This window comes from Lampetra planeri, chromosome 35 (genome assembly GCF_965212315.1).
Source record: "Lampetra planeri chromosome 35, kcLamPlan1.2.h2, whole genome shotgun sequence".
NCBI classification, from domain to species: Eukaryota; Metazoa; Chordata; class Hyperoartia; order Petromyzontiformes; family Petromyzontidae; genus Lampetra; species Lampetra planeri.
In genome coordinates this window covers 2,866,761-2,885,506 of record NC_136141.1, presented here as the reverse complement: position 1 = coordinate 2,885,506, position 18,746 = coordinate 2,866,761, and the positions used below count along the sequence as shown (strand labels likewise).

The 18,746-nt window shown below is 48.5% G+C and overlaps 1 protein-coding gene across 2 annotated transcripts in view; it reads right to left on the bottom strand.

Moving 5' to 3' along the window:
- LOC144730268 (E3 ubiquitin-protein ligase SMURF2-like) overlaps positions 1 to 18,746 on the bottom strand; it is a 33,650-nt gene that overhangs the window by 1,692 nt on the left and 13,212 nt on the right. Inside the window, exons 5-18 of one of the 2 annotated variants that reach the window (XM_078610941.1) lie at positions 18,373 to 18,438; positions 17,999 to 18,083; positions 15,818 to 15,901; positions 14,680 to 14,903; positions 12,998 to 13,082; positions 11,483 to 11,641; positions 10,898 to 11,099; positions 10,374 to 10,477; positions 7,954 to 8,068; positions 7,132 to 7,310; positions 5,251 to 5,388; positions 2,534 to 2,654; positions 1,589 to 1,790; positions 147 to 222 (exon numbers count right to left, since the gene is read on the bottom strand). In XM_078610941.1, coding sequence (XP_078467067.1) covers positions 147 to 222; positions 1,589 to 1,790; positions 2,534 to 2,654; positions 5,251 to 5,388; positions 7,132 to 7,310; positions 7,954 to 8,068; positions 10,374 to 10,477; positions 10,898 to 11,099; positions 11,483 to 11,641; positions 12,998 to 13,082; positions 14,680 to 14,903; positions 15,818 to 15,901; positions 17,999 to 18,083; positions 18,373 to 18,438 — 1,840 coding nt within the window. The remainder of the gene's footprint in view (positions 1 to 146; positions 223 to 1,588; positions 1,791 to 2,533; positions 2,655 to 5,250; positions 5,389 to 7,131; positions 7,311 to 7,953; positions 8,069 to 10,373; positions 10,478 to 10,897; positions 11,100 to 11,482; positions 11,642 to 12,997; positions 13,083 to 14,679; positions 14,904 to 15,817; positions 15,902 to 17,998; positions 18,084 to 18,372; positions 18,439 to 18,746) is intronic. The other variant, XM_078610943.1, reaches the window with a different exon arrangement.

The following is an 18,746-nucleotide window of genomic DNA, read 5'->3' as shown; positions in this document are numbered from 1 at the left end:
GCGCGTGTGGAGGAGGAGGAGGAGGAAACGGGACACGTGCACAGTTAGAACAAATGACTAAGGCCTCCAGGGCGGGTGGGGAAAACAACGTGGCGCTAAAAAAACTGCGTGTGCATCTCAGTTTGCTAACAGCTGCTCCCCCTCACCAGGTGTGAGCTTTGGGAAGGTTGTCCGTCTTGGCGTCAATCAGGTGGATCGTGAACAGCCTGGGCCCTGCTGCGCCTGTGGGCGGAACCGTGCAGCAACAATTAAACAACAGCAGCATTGGTAGAGGAGCAGTCAGGATAGAAAACATAAAGGGGGAAACTGTAAATGACACACTGAAGATGCAGGATGGAGATGAAGCACATATCGGAGGGATCGGAATTGTATCACAGCACAGATCTTTTGCCCTCCCGCCGAACCAAATCTTCAGTTCGCCAATATTCATTTGCTGCTGCCCAACAGGCAGGATCGAATCGCGGTGAAACGTCATTTTAAAACATTCCGCAAACTCGAATGTCACAACAGGAAATCGAAAGGGGGGGAAGGAAAAATATATCAAAAGTGTCGGCTTCACACATTTGGGTGTATCGGGCGCATGGGTGTGCACCGCATCTGGCCTCTTGCTTGCGCGTAGCTTGTAATTTGGGTCTTCCATTGTAGACTACAACACCGATTAACGCAGCATGGAAATGCTCGTCTATGCGTTTCCTCTGGTCAAGCATCCCCCCCCCACCTCAAATTGCCTATTAAATAATTAACCGTTTGGTCCAGTATTAATTCGTGCCTTCGCAGATGAGACCAGAGAGGGGGGGGATCAAGTGTGAGAAACTCTAGACCACTGATCTGAGCCGGCCCCAAAACAAACAAAAAACCAAGCTGGCAAGCCGGTCTATTAAGGGCGCCCCGATTTTGTCGGGAGGTTCAACAGCGCGTAGAACCATGTCGCACAAAAACATTCAAAGCGCGCACGGGCGGCAAAACACGTCAGGTGCCCCCATTCGTGCAGACGTCACGGTCTCGCGCACAGCAGCGCCAATAGCGCTGCTGACACGGTAGGGGGCATGCATAACATTTGCCAACAAGGCATGGTTAATAAAAGCAACCAAGTAAAAAATGATGCACACGCATGAATCATACAATTATTTCGTGAGTATTTCATTAGCAGGACAGGTCAGAGGCAAACTGGCAAGGCAAAATGTTCTCTGGCTTATGTCACCAGGGTTTGGGGGAACCCTTTGATAAACGTGTTCGGTTTTCAACAAAACGACTTGCCGATAGCAACATTTAGTTCGCACAGTCATAGTGGTCCACACCAATACGGACGGACAGATCTAAGGGAACAGAACTAATACGTCTTCTTGGTTCTTTCGGTAAAGTCACGTAGCATGGAAATAATAAAATAATAAACATAAAAAAATAAAATAATTCTCACGACGTTTCGGCCACAACGCAAGCAGCCGTCCTCAGGCGAAGAACAGGTCTGTCGATCAAGACAGAGTATGAATGACACGTCCTAGGCTTGGAGCGTCTATTTAATACGTAAAAGCACTTTCACAACCTCACGAGGTCGGAAAGCGCTAAAACACTTGGCATCGACACCGACCTTGCAGAGCCTTGAACCCCTGCAGGGGCACGCGCGACGAGCCGGTGACGAACTGCAGGAGTCGCGCCCTCCTCTCCTCGTCGAAGGACTCCACGGCGCGCCAGAACCACCGCACCACGCTGCTCTCAGGCGTGCAGTGCTTGAGCCGCGTGTTAGACTTCCAGTCGCTCACGTCAATCTTGCCAAGTCCGCCGATGATCAACTGCAGCACGAGGGTGACGCGGGGCGTTTAAGGGAGCGAAGTTTCACCAGCGTCGTCTTTATTGACTAAAACTTTTTTTTTCGATTTAAAGCTTTCGTGACTGCAGGGATTCATCTTCTTGGTTCTTTCGGTAAAGTCACGTAGAAGGGAAGTAATAAAATAATAAAAAATAAATAAAACATAATAAAATAATATAATATATAATTTTTTTGTTATGTTTTATTTTTATTATTATATTGCTTCCCTTCTACGTGACTTTACCGAAAGAACCAAGAAGATAAAACTTTTTTGTATTTTAGCAGGTAAGGCCCACTGAGCCATATAACCCCCTTGGGGGCTGCCTTTGGTTCACTAGCTTGTGATGCAGACTCACGAAGGCCCTCTGATGTGTATAAAATAATTTGTTTGGTAATCGTAAGCATCGTCAGCCATGATTAATCAACTGCTTGATGACGGCCTCCCCAAACTGTCACCATCTAAGCTGCGGTTTATCAAGAAAATATATATGTAATCGGTTTAATTAATCATGTTGACAAGCATATTGGCTCTACATAGATTTGGCCGTAATAAAAACCTCTTTCCCAAAGCATTTTTTTAAATATATAAAAGCATGTATGCACAACTGTTATATTACTTTTGGTACGAGCGCTCCGTACAAACTAAGATCTTACAGATTTCCATTAATTTGCCAATATCGATGTGACGGGTCAATTCAACGTCGTGAACAATGAGAACGCACTTACCTCCAGCTCTTTCTCGTCGAAGGATTTGAGCAGTGGCTGAGGAATGAGCTCGTTGAAGCCTTTCTGCAGGGCCAGGAACTGGGCCTCAATCCCTCGCAGGAATCGCCAGCTCACGTACAGCCTGCGAGGGTGCAAGACGGATCATCGCGGGTCGCACCCCTTTATTCAACGTTCGAAAACAAAACTGCACTCTGTAGATCAGAGGCGAGGGAACCTCTTCCTTACCGAGGGCCCAAGGGGACTTTCAATACCTTTGGCGCGACGAAACAAAAACAAAGATCCCCCGTGAAGCCTTGACAGCTGCTGTTAGCGAGTAGCACCTATAAATTCTAGATTTGAAGCTTTCGTGACTGCAAGGATTCATACTCTTAGTTCTTTCGGTAAAGTCACGTAGGTAAAAAATGAAATATAAATTAATAAAAATAAAGTAATAAAATCACGACGTTTCGGAGGCAACACAAGTCTCCGTCATCAGGTGGGACCGTCACAGCCAGACTTGCTGCATCAAGTGAGGCAGGGATTCCACGATGCAAGCTCTTGATGCAGAAAATCTGGCTGTGACGGTCCCACCTCATGACGGAGACTTGTGTTGCCTCCGAAACGTTGTGATTTTATTATTTTATTTTTATTAATTTTAATTTCATTTTTTACCTACGTGACTTTACCGAAAGAACTAAGAGTATGAGCACCTATAAAGGCCGGCACGGCACACCAAAGGGGGTGGGTGGCCAACACCACGCCCGCCAGCCTTTGTCTCTCCCCAGTGGCGATCCGTACCAGGTACTCATTTGAGGCCGAGTCGACCTAGGTGAAGCCCAGGACCGGTTCAGACAATCGTCACCGGTGGTGGCCGCGAGCGGGAATCGAACTCGGGTCGTTTGGCGGGGGACACACATTGACACCCATATCTCGGGTCACTCATGTCACTCCCAAGATGTTCTTGTGATTAATATGATATCCTAATTACCTCGGGGCTACAGTAAATAACGACAGCTTAAACCCCTGCCCCCGACTCCACACGCCTCCTCCCTTGCTCTTACCCTATATAATCACTCGTCACATACAGCTCTCTGCCCACTACAGCAGAATTTTTTTGCTGGGGTTCCACCTGATGACGGAAGCTTGTGTTGCATCCGAAACGTCGTGATTTAGTTATTTTTATTTTATTTTTTTCACCTACGTGACTTTACCGAAAGAACCAAAAAGTAGGGACAGAAGTGTCTGAGCGAGTTAAAATTAGAAACAACTTTGCAGGCCAGGACAAAAATCATTCCATCCTCGAGAGCTCGATTAGTGCTGCTAAGATGCCTGTTACCCAGGTCTCCCATGACGCAACAAGGCCTTTGGTCTCAATAGCTCCCAACCGGTTTAAACAAAGGAGACACATAGAGACGTTAGTCAGCACCCCACCCCTCCCCCCTACCGCTATGTACGGTATGTTCATGAAGAATGTTAACATCACTGAACGACCCCTAAAGTATGAATGACACGTACGACTCCTGTCCGTGCGTCGAATACGGGAGGCATCTATTTTTATCTTTCACTCGGGGGACCTTCGTGGAAGTTGTGACTCTTTATCCATAGGCCAAAGCATTTATGGCGATTTAAACCCAGTGCTGGTGGTGAAACACATTCGATACGCAACAGTTGAGAACAGTCATTAACGAACACTCGTATGTATGTTGAACTTCTTTCGCACCGTACGTAGCCAACCATGCTAATCGGAGGTGGTGGAGGGGTGGGGGGTCAAAGGACAACAAACTAAACACAAAAAGCAATTCTGAAGAAATTACTTTTCAATTGAAAACATGAACCCTGGCCCAACCATCTTTCCTCTCACCTTGCACATGGCACTGGCACACTCCTCTAAATCCTAGCTCTTATGAGCAAATGAAATGAGAGGATGGGGGATGCAGGGGGGGGGGGGTTGTACAATTTGGCAGACTAAGTGAAACTACTAAACTATTATTATTTTACCAGGTAAGGTCCACTTGAGCTATTAACACTCTTTTTCAGAAGCGACCTGGCGATCACAAATGATAGATCAACGAAGTGGTTTATGTGGCAAATTATAGCAGCCAAACGTACGTTTATAAATGTGGAGGGAAAATCAGAGGACCCGGGAGAAAAATCCACACAACCCCAGGGGAGAGAGAGAGAACACCGCAAATTCCAAATATACAGTTGTCAGGGTCGGAGTCGGGATCGAACCCACGACCTGCTGTATGCCAGGCGAGGTAGTTAACACATTTCACCACCGTGGCAGTCAAACACTCTGAACCAGTGGTTCTTAACCTGGGGGTGCACGCAAAATGCCCTTTCTGAGAACCAAAAGACTGCAGTAAAGGTTAAGAACCATTGTTCTGAATGCACGTTTCTAAATGTGGAGGGGACAATCGGAGGACCCGGAAGAAAAATCCACACAACCAAGGGAGAGCGAGAGACACGCAAACTCCAAATATACAGCAGGCGTCAAGGTCGGGATCGAAGTCCACGACCTCCTGTATACCAGGCGAGGTAGTTAACATCTAGCCACCGTGATGATCATGAGAGAGAGAGAGAGAGACACGCAAACTCCAAATATACAGCAGCAGGCGTCAGGGTCTGTATCGAAGTCCACGACCTCCTCCATACCAGGCGAGGGAGATAACATCTCCGGGCTACCTTGGCGCCCAGGAACGGGCGGTAAAAATCTGTCCCGGCGGCAAGACACCCACCTGACATACTCCCGCTTGTTGGCCTCGATCACGGGGAGGTTCTTGCCGTTGGGCTTGAGCTCGTGCTGCACTAGCTGGCCGAACGCCTCGTGTTCCACACAGAACGTGTTCTCCAGCACGCCCGTGATGTCGTTCTCCCTGTCGGCGCACGCAAGGGCAAAACAATTCCCCCTATTACAGGTAGGAACAACAGTTCCACACTGCCCCCCAGGGATTATTTGTCTGTCTGTCTGTCGTGCATAGCCACGCCCTCGATTTGTATTTCATAGAGTGCTTCGGGCGGGCTCAGCACCACGTGACGTGCCGCCCCACGCAGCTTACGCCGCGTGACACGGATCGCACGAATGCGCTGTCCAACAAAGTTCCTACCTGCCCACTCCGAAGGAACGTGTTTTAGAGACTCGCAGACTCGCGCTGTTCGCAAGCGCCTGTTAGGAGACATGCGGGGCGGAGGGGGGAGGAGGTGTGGCTAGAAACCACACCCCAGCTGCCTTTGTCTCCCCAGTGCTGATGTGTACACACTGCACAATGTACTCGTGTAAGGCTCAGCGAACAGTAGCCGAGGCCCAGGGACTGGTTCGGATAGTCGCCACCGAGTGTGGATAAGAGGTCGCCGTGGTTTGTGTGATAACCGCTTCCACGTGTCGCTGCCTAACACGATGGGGTTGTGCCGCCCTGCAAGTTACAAATTAATTATTCCACTCGTAACATGATTGTCAATCGCACAATCAAAATAAAATTTGGATTTTGGGGATTATTTTTTTATCAATCATGCGCTGAAATCAATGTAGGATGGACAACAGGAAAATTAAAAGTGTGTTATTGTTGTTGTCCGGAAAAAATATTTAAAAATACTTTTAAACACGCTTTAATGAAATGTACTGTCCGAGCTGCCCCTACCCCTGCCCCCTTCCCCCATCGCCCCTCCCCTCCTTCCACATCCCCCTCCCCTCAGCGAGGCTCCCCGTGGCTTGCCGTGACGTCAGGGACCACGTGGTGATTTACAGCCAACGTGAGTTGAGCGTCGACAATTAGAGCCGTAAACGTGTAAAATTAGAGCCGTAAAAAATATCGTTTAAAAAAATATATTTTTCATTTTTTATGATAGAATCTAGTATTGTCATCAGTATGACACACCTATACCAAGTTTGCAGTCGATATGACATTAAGAATACGGTTGAAATTGAATTACAAGATTTTAGGATACGACACACAGTAAGTTAAATAAAAGCGTGTAAAATGTCTAAAAATATATGTTTTGGATTGTTATATAGTCTTGTCATCAGTATGACATAGGCATTTCAAGTTTGCAGTCGATAGCACATTGGAAAGTGTGTAAAAATTTAGTTACAAGATTTTTTTTTGAGAATACAACAGACGTAGTTAAATAAAAGCGTGTAATGAAAATGGAAGGAACCGGGAAAGCGAGGAAGACCTAACAGAGAATGCCTTGACGACAAAAGCGATTGGTGCAAGAAAGGTGTGTGCCACTACTTGGCACAAGACAAAAGGAAAGTGGAAACAAATTGTACAATGTGCAGTGGGACACCTACGGGCCATCTTCCAACGGACCGTCGTGATCACGACGATGACAAAAATCTTCTTGGTTCTTTCGGTAAAGTCACGTAGAATGGAAACAATAAAATAATAAAAATAAAACATAATAAAATAATTCTCACGACGTTTCGGGCCACAACACAAGCAGCCGTCCCTCAGGTGAAGACCAGGTCTGTCGGGGAGACTTTACCGAAAGAACCAAGAAGATGAATCCCTGCAGTCACGAAAGCTTTAAATCGAAAGATGACAAAGATGACAATGAAAAGGCGGCGATGCGAGAGAGACAGAGAGAGAGGAGCGTTGTGCGCGCCGTGCACCACTCACAGGATCCAGACGAGTGACTTGTGGAGTTCAGGGTCCACCGTCTCCATGTCGGCCAGCGTGATTGGCTTGCCCAGCAGCTGCTTGTAGAAGGGCAGCGTGAATCCACCGTCGATGTAGTGGCCGTGGAACACCGCCATGCCCATGATCCGTCCCACAAAGTGGAAGTAGGAGAGGTGCTCCTAGTTCAAAAACGTGGGGGGGGGGGGCAAAAAAGCTCATATTTTAGGATGTATGGCTACATGTTGGAAAGGGTTGTCGCCTGTAAGGAAAGGCAAGATGGATGTGGAGTGCCGTAGTATACTAATAGGGTTTTTCCCCTTTTTTCTGGCAACAAAACTGACACCTTTTGCAAGGAATCGTGTTTACATTAACCACAATACTTGCAGTCAAATGCAAACAAAAAAACAATACTCTGGTAAGTTATGCATTGTCTTTGAAACTGATTGGTCCACACCAGAGGCAGCTTTCTTTGGAACCTCGTCTCATATGGTGTTCGACCAGATGACGCCAAAAGGCGCACGCAAAAGGTGTCAGTTTTGTTGCCAGAAAAAAGGGGAAAAACCCTATTAGTGTATTTTGGTACTGGCAAAAGAGGTCCCATGATGAAGTGCCATAGTAATTAGCGGAAGAGCGTTCCGGCAGTAATTAAGCACTTGGGGTCACCTTCGACTACATCTAAAAGAGCACTACCATCGACGAACTTTATCGTCAATAATCCCGCGAGCGAAAGCAGCGCTACGGCCAGCGCACCGACCCCACGCAAATGAGGCCGGCGGTGGACAGTGGGCAAAGCGACAGGTCGGACAGAGTGCGACAACTCACGGGGTTGATGGCCGAGTCGGGGTTTATCTGCAGTGTGTAGATGTCGTCGCGTGAGTACTGGAAGAGCCCGTAGTACGGGTTGAGCATCTCGTGGGACAGCAGGTACAGCCACTCCCTGCAGGGATATGGGTGGGGGGGGGCAAGGGTGGAGGGGAGGGGGGCAAAGCATAATTATTGACAGTATATGGCTGCTATAACTTTGCACGTGATCAGTCACTTTGTTGAGCTATCATTTGTGGACAGGTCGCTTCTGAAAGAGCTATAATGAACTCAGTGGGCCTTAGCTGGTAAAATAAAACGTTTATTTTATAGTTTAGTCTTTATTCATATTAGAAATGTACGGTTTTCTCATTCCAAGGCTGTATAAAGGCCTCGTCATGGAGAGGATGTTTGACCAGAATTCACCACCAGCACATCTGCCGCCAAATCAATGGACCCCACATTCCTCCCCGATCTTCGCGAGCGAAGAACCAGCCGACGACACTGGACAGGGCGCGGTCAAGGTGGGCCCAACAGCAGTTTAAGAAATAGCTCTCCACTGACGACGGCTGTGGTCGGGAATCGAACTCGGGTGGGCTGCGCATTGATAGCGAAGCGCATTTGGCACCGCGCCACCGCTCAACCCAACACGGCGTAACGAAGGATGGAGGACGACGCGTCATCCAAACAAGGGTTAAAACACCCGCATTGGTCGCTAATGACGAACAGGAGCGGGGGGGGGCGAATGACAATGCTCGTCAAGCGTGCGACGCGATTTCGGCGATGTGCGACGGAGCCAAAGCGAACACAACGTGCGGCAAACGTTACGCAAGGCTGTTGTCACGACGCGTTCTGATGCAACGGCTGGTGCGCACACCGGCAGAGAACAGGGAAGGGTTTGTTTCTGCGGGGCGCACGGTGTCAAAACACTGTGGCGCAGTAGACAAGACCGCCTCATTATTGTCAGATTAACCACCGTCGGTGCGGTTCACGGATTTTGGTTGTGACGAATGATAAATCTGTGTCCCCTCACGGTTATTATTTCACGGAAACGTCGGGGCTGTTTGTCGTTTAAATGCACACATCTACTTTTGAACCTGCTACGCGTTTACGTGCGATGATTCATTCTGCCATTTTAATCTGCTGCATAAGAACCCATTTACTGTCACCAGCGACGATCGTTCAAGTATTTAAAGCTGAATTTCAATCTGTTGCAGAACCCGTTTTCTCTCATGTTTGCTGTTCAGACTCTGACCTCTGCATTTTTATTTGCAGCACAATAATCTGTTTGCCCATACAATACCTTGAACCTTGCTCCACCTTGAAAATGCACACAACTGATGCCAATGGGTTTTCCCCGAACCGTACTTTTAAGACGTACATTTTTTTCCCTCTTGTACAGTCTCAACTTGCCGATTCGTTTGTATCATCTAGCCTTAAGGTAACATTGGCGTGCAATTTACATAAATATTAAGTCATAAGATTCCATTCACCAAGGATTGGATGTGTACATCGTGAGCTTAAGAATACATATTCATTAATTGTTTTTGTTTCCCCGAGACCGCTGGTGCTGATACCTCTAAATTGGCGTGTGCGCACATCCGTGTGTATGCGCGTGCGTGGCACTACGAACCCCGCGATCAGAGTTCGATTCCCGCTCACGGCCAACACCAGTGACGAATATCTGAATCGGTCCTGGGCCTCCCCTAGGTCGACTCAGCCTCATATGAATACCTGGTGCGGTGTGCAAACACATCGCCACTGGGGAGACAAAGACGGCCGGACGTGGTGCTGGCCACCCACCCCTCATGAGCTGTGCCGGCCTTCATAGGTGCTCACTAACAGCACTTGCCCTAACAGTCTGTTAAGGCTATACGGGGGATCTGTCTTTTTTGTGCATGTGTGTGTGTGTACGTTTGTGCGTCGCTGTGTATGCCTGCGTTGGCAGCGTCCCTCTTCTGATATTCATCTTTTCTCCTCTCTTTCTCCCCCCCTCTTGTCTCTTCCCCTATTTCTACCCCGATGTGTTTTCCATTTCCAAGGCAATTTGAGATGCCGCAGCCTTTGAGCAATTGTACACAAAGACACACACACGTGTAGATCAGACTTGGGAGGATTTTGACCACACTCACCACCCTAGTATTAATTGGTTAACGAGGTTCGCATTGACGCGAGACTAGAGCAGTACAATACTGGAATTTTGCTGCAATGCCCTCCACTGCTCACCCCGCAAGCCTGCGCCCGATGACAACCTGCTTGTGTTTGGTGGTCACCCCATCCAAGCACACTAAGCTGGGCTCAATCGAGCTCAGTTTCTGGGCTGTGACGAGACTGGGCACATCGCCGGCACTTTTGGTCATTTACACGACTAACGAACGGAAATCCTCATCCTCGATTCGGACCGAAAGTTCGTGCCGGGCGGTAGAGGTGCTCCTCCGTACCTGGCGACACCGCCGTAGTCCAGCCCCTCCTCGCCACGGAACTTCACCATGAGCCGCTTCTTGAGGTCGCGGGGCCTCATCTTCATCACCTGCCGGTACGACTCCTGCCAGGGGGGTGGGGGGGCGAGCCGGACCGACGTATTCGCTCAAATTGTCCCGTGGCAAAAGTGGTTTGCTTATCCACGCGGTGCGATCGTCAAGATTAAAAAATCCGGGCCCGTAATTAAGAGTTTTTTTTACCTATTCACTTATGCAGGACAAGATGAATAGACTGCTTGCAGGCCAGACACAATGTGATGGCATCAGAGTCAATTAAGACACCTTTTGAGCCTGCACTTGAGCAGGGGAACGAGTCTTAGTAGCCGGAGAACAGTGCCGGCAGGCATTAGCGATTGATTTCCAGACATTGAGGGCAGCAGGAGCAGCAGCAGAGAAAGCCACAGGAAGTGAATTGCCATCCACAGCGGCAGCAACAACAGCAGCAGCAGCAGCAGCAGCAGGGTGAGCGTCCCCTCTCGTCTCACCTCAAAGATCTCCGTGCGGGAGACCTCGAGCCGACAGTGCCCGGCCTGCGACTGCTGCAGCGCCAGCTCTTGCCGTAGGCACTTGAGCTTCTGCACGAGGTCGCGTTTGTAGCGGGGCACGGGGCACTCCTCGTCCGCGGGGGGTGGCGGCGGGCCCGGAGGGAGACCCGGGGGGCACGGGCCCTGTTGCGTCTGTCGGTTTCTGCGACGTTGGCGTGAACGTGCATGGGGAGGGGGCGGCACACATAGAAGAGACCGGTCAGTTTAAAATAACAAAACACGTCACTATCTTTCGATTTAAAGCTTTCGTGACTGCAGGGATTCATCTTCTTGGTTCTTTCGGTAAAGTCACGTAGAATGGAAATAATAAAATAATAAAATAAAACATCATAAAATAATTCTCACGACGTTTCGGCCACAACGCAAGCAGCCGTCCTCAGGTGAAGAATTATTCTATTATGTTTTATTTTATTATTTTATTATTTCCATTCTACGTGACTTTACCGAAAGAACCAAGAAGACGTCACTATCTTTTATTTTACAAGGATGGTGGGGGATGGGAGGGGGGCGGTGGGCTTGTCGTACTTGAGAAGGTGGTGCAAGTTGGCGGAGAGGCGCGGGTCGGTGAACTGTGTGGTGCGGTTGTTGTGGTCGACGAAATAGACGCGCCCCGTGGCGGTGCTGCGCGTCTCCCAGCCGGCGGGCAGAGGGCCCAGGTCCTCGCAGTTCACGTGCGACAGGTCCCTGTGTCAACAGGGGAGACGCGACGATGACGACGGTGGTGGTGATCAGTACAAGTGGGTTCATCGTAGTGGAGTTGTAACGACATTAACAGTGGCGTAGTGACTACATTATCAGTGGTCAAGTAACTACATTATTAGTGGTCTAGTAACTACATTATCAGTGGTGTAGTAACTACATTATCAGTGGAGTAGTAACTACATTATCAGTGGCGTAGTAACTACATTATCAGTGGAGTAGTAACTACATTATCAGTGGTGTAGTAACTACATTATCAGTGGTGTAGTAACTGCATTATCAGTGGCGTAGTAACTACATTATCAGTGGTGTAGTAACTACATTATTAGTGGCGTAGTAACTGCATTATCAGTGGTGTAGTAACTACATTATCAGTGGTGTAGTAACTACATTATCAGTGGTGTAGTAACTGCATTATCAGTGGCGTAGTAACTACATTATCAGTGGTGTAGTAACTACATTATCAGTGGTGTAGTAACTGCATTATCAGTGGCGTAGTAACTACATTATCAGTGGTCTAGTAACTACATTATCAGTGGCGTAGTAACTACATTATCAGTGGTGTAGTAACTACATTATCAGTGGTGTAGTAACTACATTACCAGTGGTGTAGTGACTACATTATCAGTGGCGTAGTAACTACATTATCAGTGGCGTAGTAACTACATTATCAGTGGTGTAGTAACTACATTATCAGTAGTGTAGTAACTACATTATCAGTGGCGTAGTAACTACATTATCAGTGGTGTAGTAACTACATTATCAGTGGAGTAGTAGTTACATTATCAGTGGAGTAGTAACTACATTATCAGTGGTGTAGTAACTACATTATCATCTCAGGGGGTGTGGCAATCGGTGAGGTGGGGGCCCCAATATTTGATTTGCCTTGCATGATCGCACCTAGAGGCTATTCGTTATCGTTGCTCCCCTTATTCGCCCAAACCAGAAAGAGAGATTCTTCTTGTCTACGTGATTACACGATGGCAGCAAAAATGCGATGCGCAATTCGCGGAAGCCAAACGATACAGCTCTAATTACATTAAAATAAAATGCGGAACGTAAAAATGAGAGCACTTTTATAGCAATAAATGTAAACCGCGTTTTAAATAATTGTTGTTGTTCTTTGACTGTTGTTGAAAACGTATCTCATGGTGGTTCGTCCCCAACTCGTAGCTTTGGCCACGAGGGGGGGGGGGCGGGGAGCAAGGCACCCCCTGCCCCCACGCCCGTTACGCCGCTACGAGTTCACCGCGGATCTACCCCGCTCACAATATGTCACCCAAGCCTCCTCTGTCGACGCTCCCCTGTCTAGGTCTGGACGAGCCAACGCAGCCCGGTTACCTGGGAACGCGAGGGTCGTGCCACGTGCTGACCCCGGTCTGTGTGTGGAGGAAGTAAATTTGTCCCTGCTGGGTCGTTCGTTGTTCTGCCCGTGGCGGAGAGACACAAGTCATGGGAAAACGGTGATAAGAGGGGGCACAAAAGGGTCAATTGCTCTCCCAGCAACGGCCAAGAGAAAACCGTCAAGGCATATCACTTTAGTGTATCTTACAAGAAAAAAAGTGACTAAAATTAAACAAACCTATAGGACTCGACCACTCGCGTGAAACGAGATTTTTTTCAAAGTCTGTTTTTTTACTTCCGTTTCCTTTTTCCCTCCCCGATTATATTACAAATGCGCTATCGGCGTTCTCATGACACGGACATTATCATTCGGAAGTCAAGCAGTTAGCGGCAGTGCATCAAACCTGTGTCAGAAAATGTCCCTGGAAGATGATATCATAGAAATACTTGTGAAGTCACTTGATGAGGTCTCTTAATACAAACTAGGTGTCCACACACATGTGCATACCTTGCAAAAAGTTTTGGCACACAGAACTATTTTTTTTTTATTCTCAGAGCAAATAACGATCCAAATCAAGTAAAAAAGAAAATTTACGTGGCGGGTTTTTTTTTGTGCGCGATCATTGAGACCCTCATACACGCGAGATGAGAGAAGTTCCGTCTAATCGCGGGTGGCTGGAACCTGGATTGAACCCAGGGCCGACCAGAGCCACCCGGCCACTTCCAAAACAACATCTCGGAACGCCGCAAACTTTCTGCCCGAGTTGAAGGGGACTGCCCAAAACCGGTCGATTCTCCTGCATGCAGCAAGGGGTCACATGCTGCACGGGTTACATTTTAACTTGGTTAAACGAGGCTCCTTGTTCAGCGCTTACAATTGGGAAAGTAACAACGCACCCCTGTAAAGTAAGAGAGCTCGGCACTCAACGCTAATCAGAAATTACCCAATTCTTACACGCACAAACGGATTCATTCAACGCGAGCAGAACTTAACCGATTAATCGTCACATCGCTGCCAGGAATCCATATCGACATATAAAATTGACAAGTGTCCGTCTGTCCATTTGTCATGTTCCACATCTCCAAAACGGGATGGTTAAGGAAATCAACAAATGTTTGTCCTCTGAGGATATTCCCACAAAATTCCATCATTTTGACCATGAAAATTTGACAAATACCTTTGGGAACAACCAATAGCCCCTCCATCTGTAACAATTTTATCAGAACGAGAGTCGCACCTCACTGCTCAAACCAGTAATTAACAATGGGTGCTTAAAAGCAGGCCGCTGAGTGGCAATGATAAACGAGTAGCAACATTCCATTTTTGCATTTCTTACTCCAAAGCATGCAGGTATTTAGAGACATTGCAGGGGGTTTCTCATACGAAATCCACATTACTTGCATTTCACTGAAGCTATATCCCATGCAAATGCTCATGCAGTGCTGGCATATTCCGATACAAATCGGTGCCAGTTGGCACTCGCTTTAGTGTACGTGCCACACCCCTACACGCGACCGTGGAACTGCCCTTAAATAGTGCCGAGTGATTTAGAGATCCGATTTGTGATAGCAAATGCAAGAGGAAACGGCAGAGGAGGAAGTGACCTCCGCGCCAACCGGGGCCCACTTTTCGACGCGAGATTTTTCCCGTCGGACCGAGTCGTCGAGTCGTTTCTCACCGTAGCCCTCGGGCAGATCTGGTGGCTGGTGGAGGTGCGTGCGGCTCAGGAAGTTACGGTGCCTCTGCGAGCGCGCGCCCAGCTCCGGGGAGCCGGGCGCCGCTGGCGCCGCCGCCGGCTCCCCGGCGGTGGTGGCGCGACCGTCGGCGCCCTGCCCAGCGCGCAGCGGCGTCCCCTCCTGGCCCGGAGCAACGCAGCCTGGTCCGCCGCACTCGGCCGCCGGCCTGAGACACGCGCGCGCACGCACACACACACACGACGCGTTTAGCACAGGGGCGCGTTGGCACACTCACTGCGTTAGTTTTTTTTTTCGCGGTTGTGCCGTGTTAACAACTCTCGGATGCGTTTTCGGGGGTTGTACCGCTTGCGGTGTTTGCGCGATGTCTACGTCGGACGTCGTGCCCAACAACACGCGGTAGCAACCGGAAAACACAATGGGCAGGTGTGGAATGTACGGCGTGGGACTGGCACGGCACCGCGGCTTCATTCGTACGGCTCGTGAACACACGAGGCCTATCACCCTTTATATTTATCCATCGCTGCATCTTTAGCCGCACTCATTGGGTACTAGAGGGGAACGTTTTCGACCTGGCAAATGTACTTTTAAGTCCGCGCTTCTTGCTTACATTGCTTTTGTAAAGATGTAATATGTGCACTACAGACACTATATAAACGATTTACAACAGAGAATTAAAACTGCGACTTAGAACGCGTGGCAATCAGACAGCCCAGGCAAGACACACAACTTAGTATCTAATAGATAGGAGTTTTTTTTTCTTCTAGATTCTTGCTATTTTCCTTTAGTATAACAATACGAGGGCGTGCTCTAGCCAGGTAACAGCACACCAAATGCCTCTCTCTCTTCAATCCCTCGGTCTTTGTGACCATCAATGCATCACTGCTGCTGCCTCCCCAACTTCTGCTCCGGTCCGAGATCCTTCGCCGATCCGTTTCAACTCCCTCCTCGGTCCATTTTTTGTTTTGACGTTTCCCAACCCTAGCTAACGCGCACGTTCTGCCAGGTCCTCTCGACCCTGCTCCCAATCGTTCCAAAGCCACGCGTGGAAAGCAGCCGCCCGTCACCACGCACGCTCTTTCCACGTCACAACAGGTGCCGCTTTGTTCCGCTGCGTTTTACCTGGTTGGTCTCTCCCACTGTGCGGTCCGCGTGACGTGGTTAACGTACTGTGTGCGTCCCATGGTCGACCTCCGCTCCTCCCACCTGCCCGACCGAAACGAAGGTCACGTAACGGCGCACGGCACACGTCACCTGCCCAAAACGGCTTCGCAGCGTACGTCCCCGTCGATTTTAGACTAGCTCGGTCAAGGTGTCCGTCACTATTTTGGCGTCAAGTTCTCCGCGCGATGCCTCAAAAGGCATCGTTCTCTGTCCGTCTGCCTATAATTATGATGAGGGAAGCAGGAACGCTCTTGTGAAGATGATCGGACATTAATTAGGCTTTAGGATACTGTTGCCTTGCTATTATGGACTTATCCCCCTGAGAGAAAGCCAGCCCAATTGATCAAAAGGCTCAAACCAGGAAAGGGTAACATAATCCATTCGTTTATATACCATTGTTTATGCATCCTGTTAATTAACTGGAGGGAGACAATGGGACACACTTTGCTTTTCCCCCCCAAGTAGTATGGGTTCATCCTTTCGAGTAAACATCTAATTTCCTGAAATCTATAATTTAAAAAACCCGAATCCATTTGCCACAAAACTTGTGTCACACTGCCTACCAATAACGGTGCCCATTAACAATTTCGAAGCTTTTGAAAATTGTTGGAAAAATAGGTATTTTTTTTCAGACTTAAAACATCAATATTAAGCTGCATATCAGCAATCAGCTCGTGTGCGCGACAACAGGAAAGCGCGGGTGCAAGCCGGCATGGCCAAGGGTGTGTTCGTCTGTATGTGTCCATCTGTATATGCATGCGCAACTTTCATTGTACAACCAAAATGTCCAACAACAAAAAGAGGCCCCCTGAATGCACTGGCTTGCCCACTTTGTCAAAAGTACAGATGCAAAGCACAGACCGCAGGTCATGCAAGCCAGTCCATTTAACCAGCCAAGCGTCCCAACGAGACTTCTCAATTATTCAAGGGAAGTATTGGAAGTTGATTAAAATAAAAAAAAGTTTAAATAAATCGATGCCCAAATGAGCATGAAGTGTGTGCTCGTCACCAACTGTGGGCCCTGAGCGGGTGATGACAATTCCACATTGCTTAGACGGGGACCAGTAGATATGAAATAAACACGACTTCTGACCTTCTATAAAGCGATAATCGTTTAATCATATTTGGCGAGACAATAACAGGCTGACGCATCCAAAAAGTGGAACGCGAACTCGCAACCGTATGACGGTGAGCGGATCGCTTTAACCACTAGCGCCACCCGATTGCCCTGGCAAAGCTTCGCGTGGAATAGAGTTTCTTTTCTCTTCGTTGAAATCAACGCACCGTTTCCAGTTTCATCAACACAAACCAAAATCGAGATTAAATATTAACCAGGGCATGGCCTTCTTTTCGAGGTTAAATTACCGCCGACACACGCGACTCCGCAAGCCCCGTGGCCGAGCTGGAAACTAAAACATGGAACGTGGGCGGTAATCCCAAAGACACCGGGGAGCACACAGACTAAAAACAATTAAAACTTATTTTTATTTTACCAGGTAAGGCCCACCGAGTTATATAGCTCTTTTTTTCAGACGCGACCAGGCTATCACAAATGATAGCTCAACAAAGTGGCTTATCGCATGGAAATTTATAGGAGTAGCAAAACTCTCAATGCATTTTGTTGAGTCTAAATGTGGAGGGATAAACCAGAGGGGGCCCAGCGAAAATCCACGACCACAGGGAGAGAGAGACACGCACACTCTAAAATACACAGGCGTCGGGATCGAACCCACGACCTCCTGCGCCCGATGACATGGCCAAGCAGTTGCAAGGTTTTTCGTTTGGTGCAGAGGTTTGCGGTTCAAACCACGTGGCCGCCCTGGTTAATATTAGGGTGTTCACCATAATATTAACAACACGCCATCCCCGCCCAACTGGAGACGTTAAAAGATTACGCGACGTTATTTGAAAAGGAGCATGACCAGAAGCATAGAACTCGCAGTCCAAATTTGCCAAAATCTAAACAATTACCCTCAAATGATCTAGTTGGGTAAAACCACATGGCAAACTTTGCCTCCTATAAGGACAGCGTGAATAGCATAGGTACTCAATCATTGTTTGTATGATTACAGACGCCAACGGTGGTTACAGCTGCTGCTGCTGCACATGGAGATGAACCCTAGTGGCCCGAAAACTCACCCCTCGGGCAGGTCGTTGGGGAACAGGCCCCGGCAGTCGACCACTGCTCCACCAGTGCCAATGCGATCGCGCGACTGCAAGCTCACTGCGGAAAAAGGAACACAAGGTTGGCGACGGCTGGCGGTATCAACTTGGCAGCATTAATAAAAAACTACAGTACAACAATGGATTTTGCTGCACTGCTCTTGGTTTGTGCAGTGCGCAGCCATAAATATACGTGGGTGAAAAAGGGCACGGTTATGGCTGAAGGCAGGAATACGGCCTGGACTATCTGATTGGCTAAAGCAGAGAACTATTTTTCAGGGCGGCGGTAACAAACAAAAAAAATTCGGCTCCAACACTGCGAGCCAAAGCGTTGGACAGGAAACACTTACAGACGATCTGTCCCCTGACGGTGTCGTTGCTGCTTTGGCCGAGTCTGCAGAGGTCCAGGCGCTGATCTGTGTACGTAGTTGTTCAGGGGGGAGGGGGAAGGGAGGAAATTCACCGCGCACGCGTGGAAACAACGCGTCACTTATCAAACCTGCAAGACCGCACGAGACCGTATCAAGAACGTGAACTTTAAACGAGGCAGTGCAACCGGTGACATTTGAAGCCGTGTCTCTGCTCCAGTTAAAGCTTCCGCGAGGTGCTATGAGTCAGCTTTTTTTGTCAGCAAGGTGAAATTATACATTGCCATGACAGGGGCGAGTCACTCCAAAGGTGTTACAAATGCCGAGTTTCCAAAGAGCGGTATCATTTTATCAAC